This window comes from Hypomesus nipponensis, chromosome 25, assembly GCF_054491055.1.
Source record: "Hypomesus nipponensis isolate SF chromosome 25, ASM5449105v1, whole genome shotgun sequence".
Lineage (NCBI taxonomy): Eukaryota > Metazoa > Chordata > Actinopteri > Osmeriformes > Osmeridae > Hypomesus > Hypomesus nipponensis.
In genome coordinates this window covers 2,557,501-2,575,738 of record NC_140385.1, presented here as the reverse complement: position 1 = coordinate 2,575,738, position 18,238 = coordinate 2,557,501, and the positions used below count along the sequence as shown (strand labels likewise).

General features: G+C 50.1%; 2 protein-coding genes across 2 annotated transcripts in view; one reads left to right on the top strand and one right to left on the bottom strand.

Moving 5' to 3' along the window:
- The first annotated feature begins 4,556 nt into the window (after window positions 1-4,556).
- On the top strand, window positions 4,557-6,843 carry vgf (VGF nerve growth factor inducible). The gene has a single exon (XM_084692071.1). It carries the CDS (start codon window positions 4,600-4,602, stop codon window positions 6,841-6,843), a length of 2,244 nt encoding a protein of 747 aa, XP_084548197.1. The 5' UTR covers window positions 4,557-4,599.
- An 8,758-nt stretch (window positions 6,844-15,601) lies between these two features.
- ap1s1 (adaptor related protein complex 1 subunit sigma 1) overlaps window positions 15,602-18,238 on the bottom strand; it is a 6,976-nt gene continuing 4,339 nt past the window's right edge. Inside the window, exons 3-5 of the mRNA XM_084692016.1 lie at window positions 17,531-17,639; window positions 16,850-16,987; window positions 15,602-15,668 (exon numbers count right to left, since the gene is read on the bottom strand). Of these exons, the coding sequence (XP_084548142.1) occupies window positions 15,621-15,668; window positions 16,850-16,987; window positions 17,531-17,639 (295 nt within the window). The 3' untranslated portion in view covers window positions 15,602-15,620. The remainder of the gene's footprint in view (window positions 15,669-16,849; window positions 16,988-17,530; window positions 17,640-18,238) is intronic.

Sequence of the window (18,238 nt, the reverse complement as noted above, 5' to 3'; positions counted from 1 at the left end):
TATTCCTTAGACGGAATTTTCAGACAGACACACGCATTGACAGATAGATTTTGCAGGCCTTATTAGTCGCAGTCAGCGAATGTGATTCTGGGTGCCCGGATGGAATGGTGCCAAACACGTATCCGATCTAATGTTGAGTGGCAGTCAGTGACGCTGAATGGTTAGAGGAGAATTTAGCCCCTTGGCACCCGATTACCTCTCTCATCTGTCTCTCCGGGATACGACTGGCACACAAGCGCGCGCGCGCACACACACACACACAGTCACACACACGCGCGCATGGACAAACACTCAGATACGCACAAGCACACACAATCACTCACACACGCACTTGTCTCAATTTCCTTTGTCTGATTCCCACAAGCACACTCGCGCACACATACACTTTTTGGTTGCACAAACGCTTCCTTGTCCAATCGTGCCGCTCTGACTGCGCTTCATAGCAGCCCACAACGAAATTCAATTATCATTTAATTGGATCTGGTTCTGTTTCTGGTGCGCGGAGCACGCCTTAATATTAGCTGAAGAAATGCATCGTAATGCATTGCAAATAACCGGGGAAAGGGTATTTTAAGCATCGTTATTAAGCACTGCGTCAATTGTTCTCTTATTTTAGAGACAACGAATACTGTGACCAAAGGTATGATTCGCTATGTTAGAGAATAACACTGTTCACAAACACACACACTCTGACTACCCTATACACAAACACAGAGGCTGACACAAGAAGACACACATAGCAACCGTGGTAAGTGTTCACTAACTCTCTTCCTTATTGGCTTACCAGATATGAGGTCATTTCTCTCTATGTACCTCGCGCCCAGACTGGAACTTTGTAAAGGACTCGGGGCAGTTCATTACAGACGAGAGAAACACTCGTGCACACACACACACACACACACACAGAGAGAGGGAGAGAGAGAGAGAGAGAGAGGGAGAGAGAGAGAGAGAGGGAAAAAGGGAGGATTAGGGGTTCAGGAAGGTGGGGTGGGGTCTTATAGGACCGCATCCGTATCCAGAGCATAGCCTGGCAGCCCGCCCAAACACACACATCCGCCCAAACACACACATCCGCCCAAACACACACATCTGCCCAAACACACACATTTGCCCAAACACACACCTAAATCTGTTCAACATGCAGCAGGACAAAACGGACGCTTTTCTCATCGCTATTGGAGCGATTTTAGCAGCCCGTCCGTCAATATCAGTTTAACATCGGGCCATTCCAGCCATCCATCATGGGTTTTGTTGTAGGATGTCGTAGCTCAGAAATGCAAGAAACAAACCCTCGCTGCCACGCGCCTTGTCAGAATGTTGAACACACACACTGTTTCATCTGGCAAACCTCTACCTTTCCACCTCTATTTTTCCCCCTCTCTCTCTCGCTCTCCCTCTCTCATTCTCCCTCTTCCCCCTCCGGCCCCGAAAACTACTATTTCATTCACCCTGCTTCCGTTCATTCATCAGTCCACTGCAGCGTGGCGCGCGCTCGCGGTTTCGATCCATGCAACAAGAAAAAAATCTTATCAATGAATGGAGTCGCGCCTACGTCAATGAACTCCGATGACGCTGTGGTCACGTGGGTTGGAGGGGCCGACCTATAAAGAAGAGGCGCTGTCCGCGGTGCTGAAAATACCCACCAAGACAAGAGCGCGTGAGTCAACGGTGAGAAAACAATATCCTTCAGGCTAGAGAAACTTATAAAACAATAACAAACACGTTAGAACACAGCCTAAACTCTAAGATTTGTGTTAAAAGGACAAGATTCAAGTTCTGTTGAGAAACAATAAACTGTGTGGAGTGAGAGCGGCAGGGAAACTAAAACCACCTCGCGCCGGGCTGTCCCCTGACTACAAGCGGTAAGTCAGAACTTCTTCATAAATATATATATATATATATATATATTTTTTTTTTTTCATTCAGTAAGAGAAAGACTGGCGTATTGTAGACGTATATGTGTATTATCAGCCACATGGTGTATGTGGCTAAACTAATTCACCTATCTGGAATACAGTTATAAAAGTATAATTAAAAACAAAAGTTGTAGCTTTGATTTGTGTAAGATAACTGTTGTTTGTCACCTTGATTTAAATGGGCAAATTGCGTGTAGATTATTCCATGTGAATTGAACTGTGAATTAAAATTTAGAATAGTCTAAAAATAATCTAACTATGCTATAAATGGCAAATTAATGACAAAATAGATTATCACACACGGAATCCATGTTGGTTCTGATTGAATCATTCTACACAGGGAAACGCAGGCTGTTGGGTAAAAAACAGTTTGACGTGTGTAGTTGACTGCGGTGACAACAACGTTCCGGTAATCACTGGAGTGAACGTCATAGACCGTGATTGTTGCTGTGTCTTCCCATCATAATCACCATCACTTCTCCCCACGCCCCCACCCCCCCAATCATCTTCCCCAGCATCATCACTATGGCACCCGCTGCTTAAAATAACGGCTGTGTTTACAGAAAGGACCGATAAGAACCGTGATGCGGTTTTCATGCTCAACATGACGTTGGTAAAAGTTAAGTTTTGTGGGGGCGTTGAAAAAGATGATTTAGCTGTCCATTCCAGGCTTTTAACCTTCCTCATTTCAGGATTTTCTTATAACCTGATGTGGAAAGACAGTTTATTTACTGATCTAAATGGGAGCATGGGGGAGGGTATTACTTTATTCCAAGTCTGCTGCACAGCGCTTGTGGAGTCAGCAGGGGATTATGTTCAGAGGGGGTTTCTTGAAAGCAGATTACTAATGGGCTTTAGTGGCGAAACAGTACCGGTGCTAAATTGCCCACATAGACGGATTGATGTTCGGGAAGAGAGGGGGGGGGGGGGGGGGGGGGGGAGAGATGAGAAAGGTGAAGGGGCTGCGCCGCTTGTTGTGCAAAATGGTCCTTTAGTTCACAAGTAGAAACTGAAGTACAGTCAAGTAGCCTACAATGTCCAAGTCTCGCGACATTGACAAGGGCGACACTGCGGATTTGATTATTTATTAATTTACTTACTTAAGTTTACGTGTAATATCCTACATATCTCACTTATTTCCTGTATCTAAGGAAGGATTGACTGGTCATTCAGGTCACGACAGTAGCCTAACAGTAGCCTTGGCTGCATTTTGATCCCTCTGTTACCATGGGAGCAGGTCAGATAGGTCCCGCGAAGATTACACGCAGAAAGAATTCCATCTGTTATTATGATGAACTCCCCCCCCCTCCCCAGTGATGCATGATCTTTAAATCTTTTGTTTTATCCTCTTGTGTATCTCCTACTGCACCATATACGCTGGTTTGATGGGTGTACATCATTGGACTAGACATGGTTTAGGCTTGCTAACCTAAGTGGCGAGATTCACAAGGGCTAATTGATGGATTTGTGTACGTAGGGATCAATACGGATTATTATTGGGTTGCGTTATGTTTATGACATTGGCACTTGTATCCGCATTGTCGTAATAGAACAAAAAACAACATTAATTGCAATTACATAATTCCATCAAAGTGCTGAAAGCAGTGGATAACGAGCATTGTTACCATGGTCACAGGGAAAAAATAATTTGAAAAAATCGACACCTCCAGTTTTCCACAGCACGCGCCTTAGGACGAGTCGTTACTTCTCACCCGCCCTGGCAGTTGACTTGCCGCATGCCTGCGCGCTCACGTGCAGACGGCGCATTCCCATTCTCGCCATCGGCTCGAGCCCGTGAGCCAATTAACTGTTTGTTAAAGCAGCTCGGGTAAGGCGAGTAAGGTAGATAAGACGCACATTATTGGGGGTTAACTAAATTGCGAGCAACGGTTGTACGGGACAAAAGGTCGTGACTGTTTATCAACACAAGATTCTCCCGAGCCGAGACCGGACCGAAAACAAACTTTATGTTTAAAATAATTATTCAACGCCCCTCGTTAAACATATCATGACTAATCCGCGTAAGTTTGAGCTAAGTTATGAGGAGAGAGGAAGGATACATGTAAAGCCTTCTCAGGCCACCATCTCAAAGTGCGGTTCCTGTTCAGCCATTTTACAAGTCCTGATCACTATTATTGCAGTTGCTTTATCCAGTAGCTAAGGGTAACGGAAATGACTACAATTCAGGTTGAAGTGTGGTGATTCTTTTGTAAATTGATGATTATTTTACTGTTGGCAGAGACAATCGATGATTATGACAGATGACAAAGATTATGATGACATACCATGATAATGACGGTAATTCTAGTATTTAGGCTACGCCTTTTATTAAAGCTGACAACCATTAATACATCCATTACTTGTAGGAGCTAATGGGTTTTCTGGCTGCCTCGCCAAACATTAAGAGGAGAGTGAAAACAGAAAATGAATGTGTTGAAACTGCTGTTTCCGTCTTCCAATATGACTATTCTTTCACATTATTTTCTGTCCCTCACTCCCTCTCTCTCTCTCTTAGAATGTTAAAACCTCCCTAGAATTAGAATGTTTAAACCTCCCTAGAATTAGAATGTTTAAACCCTCCCCATCTGTTCTGAAGGGATTCCGTCTCCTCTCTCTTTCTCTCCAGGCGTGTCACCTTTCCCCCCCCCTACCGTGCGCTCCACACTGTCCGATCTGTGTGGCCATGATCGGGGGTCGAAACACCACAAGTGTCCTTACCCTCCTGGTCCTCCTGGATCTGTTCTCCCTGATCCGGATCTCCACCTCCACTCCCCTCTCAGCAGGGGGGCGGGGCCTGAACGAAGGCCAGGGCCGACAGCCTCTCCCTGGGCCAACAGCCTCCCGTGGAGAGGGAGAGCGGCGCGGAGGAGGGCCTCTCGCCAGGGGAGAGGAGGAGGAAGGAGGGAAGGAGGAGGAGGACGAGTTGTTTAAGGACGTCGACCCCAGAACTCTGGCCGCCGTTCTCCTGCAGGCTCTGAACAAGCCCGAGGGGGGGAGGTGGACGGTGGGAAAGGAGGAGAAGAAGGAGGAGGAGGAGAAGAAGGAGGAGGAAGAAGAAAAGGAGGAGGAGAAGGAGGAGAGAGCGGCAGAGGGGGCCGACAGAGACAGGGACGGGCGGCAGGAGCTCGAGCTGGTCATGGCGGCAGCTCAGGGAAAGGAGGCGCGAGAGAGGGAGGAGGAGGAGGAGGAGAGGAAGAAGGCGCAGGAAGAGGAGGAGAGGTTGACAGAGAAGGTGACCAGCCGTACCAGCAGTCAGACGGTGCCGGTTAGGAAAGAGCAGGCTGCGACGCTAACAGACGGAGGAGAAGGTGAAGGAGGAGGAGAAGGAGGAGGAGAGGAGGTGACGGGGAAGGAGGTTGGGGCCAGAGAAGAAGAAGAAGGGGAGGAAGAGGAGCAGTTGAGTCCGGAGGAGGTGAAGAACCTGGAGACCATGATGGAGGAGTTTCAGAGCTACAGCACGGCCAACAAGAGGGAGAGGGAACGAGAGATGGAGAAGGAAAGAGAGGAGGAGAGGAAGAGGGAGTCCCTTGTTCAGAGGGAGAGCAGAGGCTACAGCCAGGAGAAGGACCAAGGGCTTCTGGAGAACGAGATCAAGTCCAAACCCAACGGCTACCAGCTGGCTTTGTCCAAGAAGAAACTGAAATGGCAGGAGGAGACACAGAAGGGGCTTAACTTCCCCACCTTCAGGGGAGGCAACTTCATGGACGACTTTGACAACAACTTAGCCCAGCGCCACCCCCCGGCTCCTGCTCCGGCCGAGGGAGAGGAGGATGCGGAGGAGGAGGAGGAAGAGGAGGCTCTGAGCCCTGAGGAGGAGGAGGCGCAGGCCAGGGCGGAGCAGGAGGAGGTCGGGAGACAAGCGGCAGAGGCTCAGCGTGCTAAAGCAGAGGAGGAAAAACTGGCGGACATCGCGTCCGACATGCTCCTGCGCTACATGGTCAAGCAGGACGGCGGCGGCGGCAGGAAGTACGCCGACAAAAACAGGAAGAAGGCGCTCTCCTTCTCCGACGGCAACGCCGCGGAGGACAAGCGGTCCGACGAGGACGCGGTCGTCGGGGACGACGACGACGACGACATCGACCCCCAGACCATCGACAAGCTGATCGAGATCTCCAGCAAGCTCCACCTCCCGGCGGATGACGTTGTTGACATCATCAGCGACGTGGAGAAGAAGAAGAAGAAAGACGCTCCAGGGGGGCCGGCGGGGGGCGCCGGGTCGCCGTGGCTACGGCCGCTGGTGGTCTCCAACTCCGTCCAGGACTTCCCCTCGCTTCCGCGAAGCTCCTCCCCCAAGCAGGTCTCTACTCCTGTCAACCCCCTCAAGGCCTGGTTCAAGGAGAAGCTCCCCATGAAACACACTCAACAGGATCCGTGGGTCGCCAAGCCTGCCAAGCCCTTTCTCGGACCCTCCACCTCCTACCCTTCTTCCTACCCATCCTTCCCCGCCTACCAGAAGCCTTACAGGGGCTACTACCCGGTCTACTTCCCCCCTCCCAAGCCCCCCAAGTCTCGCTACTACCAGAAGCCCCAGGCACCGCTGTCCCTCAGTGACTTCCTGGGGAACTCCCTGGACTATGAGTTGGGCTTCTCCCCCAAGAGGAGGTACCACGCCTGGGTGCAGCCCAGACAGCGGAAGCCTCCCTCGCCCTCGTCCCTCCGACGGAACCTCTACTTCCCCAGCTACGCCCTCCCCCCGCGCCCACGGACATTCAGCCCGTACCCCGTTCCCGTCCCCGCCCCTAGGGCCGCTTCCTGGGGGCAGGGTCGTCGTAGGCCCGCCTACTTCTACCCTCCCCCGGCGCCCCCCCTGGTCTCCAGGGAGGAAGATTACTACGGGCAGGCGGCGCCTCCTCGCAGCGACAGCACGGAGGATCTGGAAAACTACATCCAGCAGGTGCTCAGGAAGAGACCCCGGATGTTCCAGTAGGGAGGGAATGAGAGGAGGGATGGAAGGAGGGAGGCAGGGGTCGAAGGATGTGAAGAGAAAGACTGATACGTTTATTTTATGTTACTGCCCCCACCCCCACCCCCCCCCCCAACACACTTCTCTCTCTCTCCAGGTTAGATCGATTGATATCTTTTAATCGTGTATTTTTTTAGTGCCCTTTATAGTGTACAGGTTAGTTTAGATGAACTAGAGCTTTTTGGACCTTGCTGATGTACAGTTGAGAAATAGGGTGATGTAGATAAACACATACCCTGGAAGACGGGTGGACGATGTTGTTAGAGGAAACAGAAGAAGAAGAAAAAAAGAGAGAAAGCAAAAAAGAGATTTGGGCACGACACAACATAATTATACCAAACCTTTAGCCTGTTAACCTTCAGCAAACATTCAACATAAACTATCAATCAGACATTCTAAAAATGACAGACAATCTTTGAGAGGACATTTCCATGTTGACTGTTACCCAATAGGCCTAGAAATCATGAACGAAAACACAAGGTTGTCAAGAGAACAACTAAAAAAGATAAACAGATGTCAACGAAAGAGCCAAAATGGAGTCAAGCATTTAGCCATCATTGTTCTTGGAGTAAAGGTTCTGCTCTATTGCCAAGCCTTATCAATATACAGAATGTATGTCTGAATTCCCACGTTGTTTGATGAATACATGTTGTCCTTTAAGTTATTGTTTGTCGAAAAAAAATGAAACTCGATGAAAAGTTGAAATGAAACTATCAGTTCGAATTGCACATTTTCATATTTTACCCATGGGTATAGAAACCAAGTTTATGCATTTTATGGTAAAGGGATTGATTAGATTACTGTTGTAACTCTATATGGTGCCAGTCCGTATTGTGAACACTGTGTCTTGGACAGTTCCACCTAAAGTATGTTCCTTCGAAGTATTCTTAGAATGTTTGTAATACTTGGTTTCCCTTTCATGTCTTAATTGAGTGTCTTGGCCACATTAGCGGATATTATTTTAACATAGTTTATTCCTTTTGTATGCATTAATGATGTGTTTTTTTTCTACAGAGTAAAAACCGATATGAAAATTCACACACATTCCATTTGTACTAGAAAAACGTGATTTTCAAAAAGAAAATGTTTGACATTATAAATCCGTTGCCTTATCATAACTGAGCTGTATTTCCCCAGTCTCTTCCTCTGTTTCAACACTTCCTGTCTCGGTTAGAGTTTGGATTCTGGGTCGGATACTGATTTCATTCCATTTCAAGTCCATTCGAGGTTTGAATTGATACTGAATTCATGAATTGAAAAACAGATCTATGGGGATTTTTCAATGAGTCGACTTGAGTTGGGATGGAATTGATCCGCCGCCCCCATTGGAAGGAGAGGTGGCTGGATCCTAGGATCTTGATCCCTCATTGGAAGGAGAGATGGCTGGATCCTAGGATCTTGATCCCTCATTGGAAGGAGAGGTGGCTGGATCCTAGGATCTTGATCCCCCATTGGAAGGAGAGGTGGCAGACAAGGCTTACGTGCTCATTTTTTTATTTATTACTAGTTTACTACGTTTTTTACTAGTTTACTATCTTTTTTACTTACAATTTTCAACCCTTCATTGAAACGTGTGGCAGTAGTCCATGTTATATTTAAGTGTTCATGGTGTCGTCATCTTAGCTGCCTATTGGCTAAGGCTGAAAACATCTTAGCTACCTATAGGCTAAGGCTAAAAACATTGTAGCCGCCTATTGGCTAGGACTGAAAACAACTCAAAATCTCAAACAGATAAAATACGGCATTGACAATCTCATTGTGATTCCAATGTGAGGCTTCACTAGCGGGGAAAAAAACGCTCCTTTTTTGTGAGAAAATATATAAAAGGAAACACTGAATGTGAAACCAGAGAGGGATAGGGACAGAGAGAGAAACAGAGTGTGCGTGTGCGTGTGTCTTAAGCCAGTCCTGTAGGGTTCACTGAGCTTACTGCATTCGTCACTTGACATTTGAACAGGTCCAGTAGACAGTGGATACACTAATGAGAATGGACTTCTCCTATCCTGCTCAGCTAACACTGAACTGCCCTGAAGTGTGAAAAATTAGAGAGGAAGAGAGAGAAAGGGAGGGAGATCGAGAATGAGAGCGAGGAAGAGAGAGGGAGCGGAAGAGAGAGAGAGAAGGGTGTAGGGAACAAACGTAATTTTTTACATAGATTTGTTTGAGGTGAACAAAACCAGATAATTGGAAAGACGGAAGACCAGACAAAGAAAGGGAAGAAGGGAAGCAGAAATAAGCGAAGGTTGAGAGGACAGAGAAATAAGCGAAGGTTGAGAGGACAGTCTGCACGTGTCTGTTTACTTGCTTCTAAAATGTGTTGCTACTCTTGAAGACTTTACGAGCATTGATAAAAAGTATAAAAAAAAGACAAAACAACATTAGCTTAAACCCTGTTTAGTCTTGTGAAACAAGGAACTCTCTAAACATGTTGATCTTGTTCTGTCTAGTTGTACCTTGTCACTACCGTAATAAACATGCGTTTTCTGGATGTAAATACACGCATGTGACTAGTTTTGCTACAGAGAGAGAAATGAATAAAGTCAACTATTTTTTATTAAGAAAATTGCTTTTTTTTTTTTTTTTTTTTACTCCTTTCCAAATCATAGAGACATCAAAGAAGAAGCAGGAAGTAGGTGTCACAGGACCGCCCCCTCATCAGATTCACATTTGTCACTCATAATAGGGGGCCTGAGATCCCCCCTAGCCCCCAGACCCCCCAAACTTCCAGCCCCCCTTCAATCTAGACAGGGCTCCACGCCCACCCTGTGAGCTCCACAGGTCCTGCCGTGAGCAGCCGGCTCAGCTCCAGACGTCACTGTGGAGCCCTGGAGAGAGACTTAAGGAGGATATCCCTGCGTGGGATACTTTCACGAGCTCTACCACCCCTCCCCCACCGCCTACTGCTCTGGGTATGCTTAATTCGGTGCAAAGCCGCGCTGAGAGAACTACGTAAGAGCCCACGAGACGGGCGAGGAGAGTTAAATCAAACGGTTATCTCGTAAGTGCGGTGGTGCTGACCCCCCCGGAACAAGGCTGACAGTTTTTATAATGAAGCAATTAGGGTTTGTGGGCTGTCTGAGACACAGGCAGGCCATCAGTGCCAACGCTCTCAGTAAGTCAGCCGTGGAGGGAGGGAAGAGAGGGGGGTGGGGGGAGGGAGGGAGGGGCGGTGCAGGAAGAGAGGGGGGTGGGGGGAGGGAGGGAGGGGCGGTGCAGGAAGAGAGGGGTCGGGGAGGGAGGGAGGGGCGGTGCAGGAAGAGAGGGGGGTGGGGGGAGGGAGGGGCGGTGCAGGAAGAGAGGGGGGTGGGGGAGGGAGGGAGGGGCGGTGCAGGAAGAGAGGGGTCGGGGAGGCAGGATGTACAGTCATGTAGCTTTGATTCGACACGAGCTTTGGGGGGGGGGGCGAGGGTGAGGGAAGGAGGAAGGAAGGTTGAAGTAGTGATGAGAGAAGGGGGTCGATCACTAACCACCGGGGGAACGAAAGACCTGTCTGACACACACACACACACACACACACACACACACACACACACAGGCACACACACACACACACACACACACACAGGCACACACACACACACAGGCACACACACACACACACACACAGGCACACACACACACACACACACACAGGCACACACACACACACACACACACACACACAGGCACACACACACACACACACACACACACACAGGCACACACACACACACACACACACACACAGGCACACACACACACACACAGGCACACACACATACACACATACACACACACACACACACACACAGGCACACACACACACACACACACACACAGATCCTGGAGATGTGGACTGTCATGTCACATGTCACTCACAGATGTAGGAGCTGGTGGATGCCCACAGCGCCCCCTCTCTGTCACGGTATCTCCAGCCCCTTTGCTCCGCCACCATAGAAGAAGAACTCTGACTCTGGAAATGGGAAGAATCACACCCAGATCACACGAACACAGCCCCCCCAGGGCTCCAGAGCTCAGGGGATCGGAGGGAGGCTTTGATCCCAGTAGAGTGCTTGTTCCCCCCGCCGGTGGATCAGGTCCAGCAGGTCTCTCTCCATGCCAGCTCATCTCCTCTCTGCTCTCGTCTTTCATCTCTCAGTGAGGACCCACGCAGTCAGAGTTTATGCAACCATTTACCCTCTGAGACACGGTGGTACGTGTGTGTGTGTGTGAGGGAGGGAGAGAGAGGGAGGGTAGGAGAGGGAGAGAGAAGGGAAGAGATGGAGGGATGGATGGGGATATAGAGAGAGGGTGGGAGAGGGACAGAGATGGAGAGATGGTAGGGAGAGAGAGAGAGAGATTGGGAGGGAGAGAGAAATGGTAGGGGGAGAGATGGTAGGGAGAGAGAGGGGTAGTGAATAATAATGACATTACAATGTAAGGAACATGAGCAAAGGTAAAATTGAGTCTAAATAAAGAAACAGATTAAAAATAAATGAAGGGATAAATGATAAGTGAGAGAGAAAAAATGGGGAGGAAGTAAATAAAGACGGAATGTTGAGATATGGAGAAGTGAAGGGGGGAGATGGAAAAGAGAGAGTGAGAGAGGAAGAGCAGGGAAAGAGAGAGAAAATGAGAGAGAGGAGAGGGAGAGCAGGGAGCGAGAGAGAGAGTGAGAGAGGGAAGAGAGGGAGAGCAGGGAAAGAGAGAGAAAATGAGAGAGAGAGGAGAGGGAGAGCAGGGAGCGAGAGAGAGCGAGAGAGAGAGAGTGAGAGATGGGAGACAGAGGGACAGAAGAGAGAGAAGGGAAAGAAAGAGTGACAGAGAAAGAGGAGAGAGGGAGTAGATGGAGGGAGGAAAGGTTGATGAGTGCAGCTGTAACCAGGAAGGTGCAGTGATTCATGAGTCACATGGCTGCTGAATGAGTCATCCCTTCACCAGGCTGCCTCTGCAGAACCCCCAACCATACACACACACACAACTAACCCCCCCCCCCACACACACACACTGATAGTCACACATACAGAAGGCTCTCACAAACACACTCCCCACACACACAGTTATGTACACACTCCTTTATAACAACACACACACAGTCTGCAACCTCCACCTGTCGAGTCCACACACACACACACACACACACACACACCGACGTAAATACCAAATGTATGTCAAACCAGAGGATGTAACGCAGTAAACTCTTCATTTCATGCATTTGTCCATCTCTCTCTCTTACTGACACACAGTTGCAATAAACAAGCTTGAAAACAAGATGGAGAGACTTTGAAAAACGTTTTGCCAGCATTGTTTTACAGAACATGACAGCTCCTTTCTTTCCTGCACCTTGCCCACGCTTTCAGAGTAATCTGTTTTCTCTCCCACCCTCCTTCTAAACCCCACTGCCCACCTCCTCTGTGTCTCCCTCTCTCCCCCTATCCCCACCACACAGTCTCTGTTAGTATAACATGAGCTGGCTGGAACAGCACAGTAACAGCTTTGCATTAAATATGCATGATACGACAGGTGAGCAGTCTGTGTGTGTGTGTTTAGAGGGAGAAAGTGATAGTGTGTGTGTTGGAGTCTGCAGGGCAATGTGAGGTAAAAGGGAGAAAGAGGAAAAAAAGGGAGGAGAGAGAAGGAAAGAGAAAGGAGGAAAGATGTAGGGAGGGAGGCAGCCAGTGTACAGCAGCATCCTGGGCCGGGTCCAGCTTCAGCAGCTTCTGGTCCTCCCCGTCTCTCCTGCGCCTCTTTCAGAGATCTGCCCAGGTCAGGACCAAGGCCAAAATGGCCTCCAGTTTCCCCATGAACCCTTTTCAAGACAGTGAAACTGTGTCTCCAGGAGTTAAGCTGTAAAGGCTCCAGATGTACACAGTTGCAGGTCTTGGGGGTCCTTTCCAAGTGGTGTTCAGGAGCAAAAATGGCCACCAATCTTAGTGCCAGCTTCAGAATTCATATATTCTCCCGAAGCTACTAAAAGCAAGTATGTATCTTCTCCCATCCTTCAATCATTTGTTCCATCTTTCGAGCTTCTCCACTTTATTTATTTAATCCCTTCCTAACTAAACCAGCTGCTCCTTTATCTCATCGCTCCTTCCATCTACCCTCTCACCCTTCCCTTCTCTCTCTTTTCCTCCCTCATGTTTCCCTGTGCTGGACGGTGATAGCTGGACCTCACTGCACCACTGCAGCACAGGACCACTGCAGCACAGGACCACTGTCACACAGGACCACTGCAGCACAGGACCACTGCACTGGTGACTCATCTACTAAGATGCTCCCTCCCTCCCTTCCTCTTCTCTCTCCCTATTCACCCTCCCTCCCTATTTCCCCATTTTCCCTCCCTCTCACCCACCCACCCACCCACCCACCCTCCCTCCCTCCCTCCCTCCCTCCCTCCCTCCCTCCCTCCCTCCCTCCCTCCCTCCCTCCCTCCCTCCCTCCCTCCCTCCCTCATCAGTCACAAACACACACAAACACATCAGCAACAATCATTGTTCAGCAGGCTTGCATGACTTACATGTACAATCCAGAAGAAAAACAGCAAATGTCAAATACAATTTTAAAAATTCGAAACGGGAATAAATTACATAAGACAAGAGTGTACTTTAAAATGTTTCTTTTTTTAATTATTGGTTTTCATTATAAAATGTACATTCACACATATCGATTCCCTTTGATAATCTGCCCTGCCCAACAGTTGGACTCACATGCCTTCTGTCGTCATGCCGATATCCAACATCAAAAACAAACACCTACGCCGAGTCCGTCGAGAGGCATAGCAACACGACCAAACAAAAGAAACGCAAAAAAACCCCATCAACTTTTCAGAGAAAAAAGCTCTTTAAAAAAGCGCTGGGCATGACTCAGGCAGGAGACACATGTCAACAAAGACACGCTGACCTCAGCTTGACTCCAGTCAGAACAGCTTCCAGGAAAATCTCTGATCTCCTGTAGCATGGAGCATACTGGAGCCCCAGGTAAGAACCAGAGGTCACCTGTCTGGGCAGGTAGGAACCAGAGGTCACCTGTCCGGGCAGGTAGGAACCAGAGGTCACCTGTCCGGGCAGGTAGGAACCAGAGGTCACCTTTCCGGGCAGGTAGGAACCAGAGGTCACCTATCTGGGCAGGTAGGGCAGAGGTCACCTGTCCGGGCAGGTAGGGCAGAGGTCACCTGTCTGGGCAGGTAGGGCAGAGGTCACCTGTCCAGGCAGGTAGGAACCAGAGGTCACCTGTCCGGGCAGGTAGGAACCAGAGGTCACCTGTCTGGGCAGGTAGGAACCAGAGGTCACCTGTCCGGGCAGGTAGGAACCAGAGGTCACCTGTCTGGGCAGGTAGGGCAGAGGTCACCTGTCCGGGCAGGTAGGAACCAGAGGTCACCTGTCTGGGCAGGTAGGAACCAGAGGTCACCTGTCTGGGCAGGTAGGAACCAGAGGTCACCTGTCTGGGCAGGTAGGGCAGAGGTGAAGTCTCGTTGCTCGTCGTGTGGTTGTCCAGCTGCGTTCGACTTGTTTGATGAGCGCGCGTCGTCTCCACAACCGCATCCTGTAGGGTCTTTTGTTGACGTCTGAAAGGGTGTCGAGTTCCTCAAGCGCCCCCACCCCCTCCTCCTCTCCTCCTCCTCTCCTCCTCCTCTCCCCCCCTCCTCTCCCCCCCCCCTCATGTCTCGTACATGGGGATTTGACAGCGAAGCCACGCATCTTAACAGTCACTTTCCCGTTAAAACTACAACAGTCCCCTACAACAGCGTTCAGTTTGGAGGGAATTGTGCTCTGTAGACTCTGAACGCTCCAGAACACAGCACCACTCTAGAACACGGGGAACCTCCTTTCTAGAGCAAGGACATATCTAATCTTTCAGACTAGACAGGGGTAAAGTACCTAAACCATCCATAGAGACAATCAATGTGGTCCCTTTGAAAAACTTTTGCGATAAAGACAAACAAACAGCAAACTCATCAATCGATCTCACCACAACTACAGTTCACGTACACGAGCATTCTCCTGGAAGTCCCAAGCCATCGGGATGACACGGTTCGTTTCCTGAGCCAATCACAAGAGCCCAGATCCCGGATCCAGGAAGGGGTTTGTGAGTTTGGAATTCGGAATACACGAGGACACGCCAGAATGGAATGTTTTAGTGGAGGAACCCCAGACCCACTCGAACCGTCAGTAAGCACCGCGCAGCTGCATGGAATCAGAGCATGTTTTTCCTGGTTAAGGATCTGGGGTGATCACAGCTGAGTATCATAGCATGGCTCCTACAGGAAAGCTGTGATCAACATGTGGGCATCACCTCAGGATCCGGCAGAACGTCTACAGGAAATGCGGCCCCCCAATGAAATCGCCCGAAAAAAGTGGCGCTGTTTACATATATAAATATACATTATAGGGTCTGGTTAGAACGGTGGTAATGTACATGGATGACTGAATGTCTGTCACATTGGGAGAGCCAGTTGTATCTCCAGGGGAGAAGTGCAACATTGGGGTTTAATCTCAATCCTGGATATTGTACAGAGAGGTGTTGTTACACCTATCTCATGTCCCTCCCCCCCTTCCTCCCCTCTCCCCCCCCCTCCCCCCCCTCCCAGGTCCTCCACATCAACCCTGTGAATCAGTACCTATGATCCTCTATCGCTTTTTTGGGCAAACGTAGCTCTTTTTATGCTGCTGCTGCTGCTGCTGCTGCTGATGATGATTCATTTCTCCTCATCCTCCCTTCCCTACCCTCCCTCCCTCCCTCCCCCCTCCCCACCTCCTCTTCCACTACGCCAAACCCATCTCTTCCAGCACGCTACGTGGAGACTCATCCTCCTGTAGATGGAGGGAGACAGGGAGGGAGACAGGGAGGGAGACAGGGAGGGAGACAGGGAGGGAGACAGGCAGGGAGACAGGCAGGGAGACAGGCAGGGAGACAGGCAGGGAGACAGGGAGACAGGGAGACAGGGAGACAGGGAGACAGGCAGGCAGGGAGGGAGACAGGGAGGGAGACAGGGAGGGAGACAGGGAGGGAGACAGGGAGGGAGACAGGCAGGGAGGGAGGGAGACAGGCAGGGAGGGAGGGAGACAGGCAGGCAGGGAGGGAGACAGGCAGGCAGGGAGGGAGACAGGCAGGCAGGGAGGGAGACAGGCAGGCAGGGAGGGAGACAGTTAGGGAGACAGGCAGGCAGGGAGGGAGACAGAGAGGGAGGGAGACAGAGAGGGAGGGAGACAGAGAGGGAGGGAGACAGAGAGGGAGGGAGACAGAGAGGGAGGGAGGGAGGGAGGGAGGGAGGGAGGGAGGGAGGGAGGGAGGGAGGGAGGGAGGGAGGGAGGGAGGGAGGGAGGGAGGGAGGGAGGGAGGGAGGGAGGGAGGGAGGGAGGGAGGGAGGGAGGGAGGGAGGGAGGGAGGGAGGGAGGGAGGGAGGGAGGGAGGGAGGGAGGGAGGGAGGGAGGGAGGGAGGGAGGGAGGGTCAGCAAATGTACCTGACTAAGCAGAACGTTGTAACTAGACCTGTTAATGGAGCAGAGACTACTGTCTACAGTACACAAACTAAACAATACACAAGATAGTAGTGTACAACAGGGACAAATAAAGACAATGAACATATGAAGAAACAGATCAAAATTAGGGAGTGAGGAGAGAGAGGGAGGAGATAGAAAGAGAAGGGAGGAGAGAGCAGAGAGAGGAGAGATAGGGAAGAGAGAAGGAAGAGAGAGGGAGGAGAGAGGAGAGAGGAGAGGGAGGAGAGAGGAGAGGGAGGAGAGGGGGAGGAAGGAGAGAGCAGAGAGAGGAGAGAGAGGGAAGAGAGAAGGAAGAGAGAGGAGATGGAGGAGAGAGAGGAGAGAGGAGAGGGAGGAAGGAGAGAGCAGAGAGAGGAGAGAGAGGGAAGAGAGAGGGAGGAGAGAGGAGATGGAGGAGAGAGGAGAGGGAGGAGAGGGGGAGGAAGGAGAGAGCAGAGAGAGGAGAGATAGGGAAGAGAGAGGGAGGAGACGGAGATAGAGGGAGAACAAACCTCCTGCAGCAGGTCGGCCTGCTCGATGGCTTTGAGCACGCTCTTCTTAGAAGTGTCCTGAATCTCGCCGCCCATCAGGAACTCATCCAGGATGAAGTAGGCCTTCTCAAAGTTGAAGATGATGTCCAGCTCACACACCTGGGGGTTGGGGGGGGGGGGGGGGGGGGTTGGGGGGGGGGGTTAGTACACATATACAGCCACTTCTCTCTCTCATCCTCCCTTCTCTCTTTCTGTCTCTCATCGCTCTCTCCTCCTCCAATCTCTCTCTCTCTCTATGACATAGGAAAACAAAAGAGATGAAAACAGAATAGGGAAGTCTGTAGGAGATCAGAGGTCGAGACGAAGGAAAGAGGGAGGGAGGGAACTTCACAAAAGCAATTCGAGATGAGAGGCAGTTTAATAGAGTTGTCTGAAGTACTGAGGTGTGAGACGGAGAGAAAGAGACAGAGAGAGGAAGAGAGAGGAAGAGAGAGAGGATAAGACAGAGAGAAGCACAGAGTAAGAGAGATAAGACAGAGAGAGAGACAGACAGACAGACAGACAGACAAAAGTGATAGCTGAAAAAAGGATAAGTTAGAGATTTGAGACAGAGAAGGAAATGAGAGATATACAGAGGGAGAGAGGAAAAGGAAAGAGAGAAAAAGAGGGAGAAGAAAGAGAGGGAGAGAGAGAGTAACTCACACTGCCAAAGTACTTGTCCAGCAGCTCTACAAAGCGATGGATGACCTCCAGGGTAATCAGTTCATTATCCTGCTCCTCCACCGCGCAGCAGAAGTAAAGGCTGGCGTACCTGCACACACACACAAGAAATCATGCAAACAAAACTAACAGCCAAACCCGTACAGACACAAAAAACTCCATCAGTGAGACTGATCATTTAACCAGCTCTCTGGCGCCCTCGCCTGGTCACATTCACCAACTGCATAATTCTCTGATAATTATTCTTTCCCGCAAGAACAAACAACCCTTTCCCTTGTCCAAACAATCAAGTCAAGTCAAGTCGGCTTAAGGGTGGAGAGCATTCCACAATGACCGGTGTGAGTAATTTAGCTGGAAGCCAATTTCTCAGTGCGTAAAACATGACCAGACATGGGCAGAAGCGCTCCACCATCACAACAGGAAACGGGTCCGTCCCTCTAACCAGTCCCCCCCCCCCCCTGACGTGAACCCTCAGCGAGAGTCTGCACAGTGGTGCCGGGCGCCTGGCAGGGAGGGAGGATCTGAGCGTTTGATTGGATGCTGAGTCACACTGATTCATGGGAGATGGGTCACTGCCAGTCTGCTCCCCCTGCTCATCACACCTCAGATGGTCACTTCACACTCAGCCAGAGAGAGAGAGACAGATAGACAGATAGACAGATAGACAGAGAGAGAGAGAGAGAGAGAGAG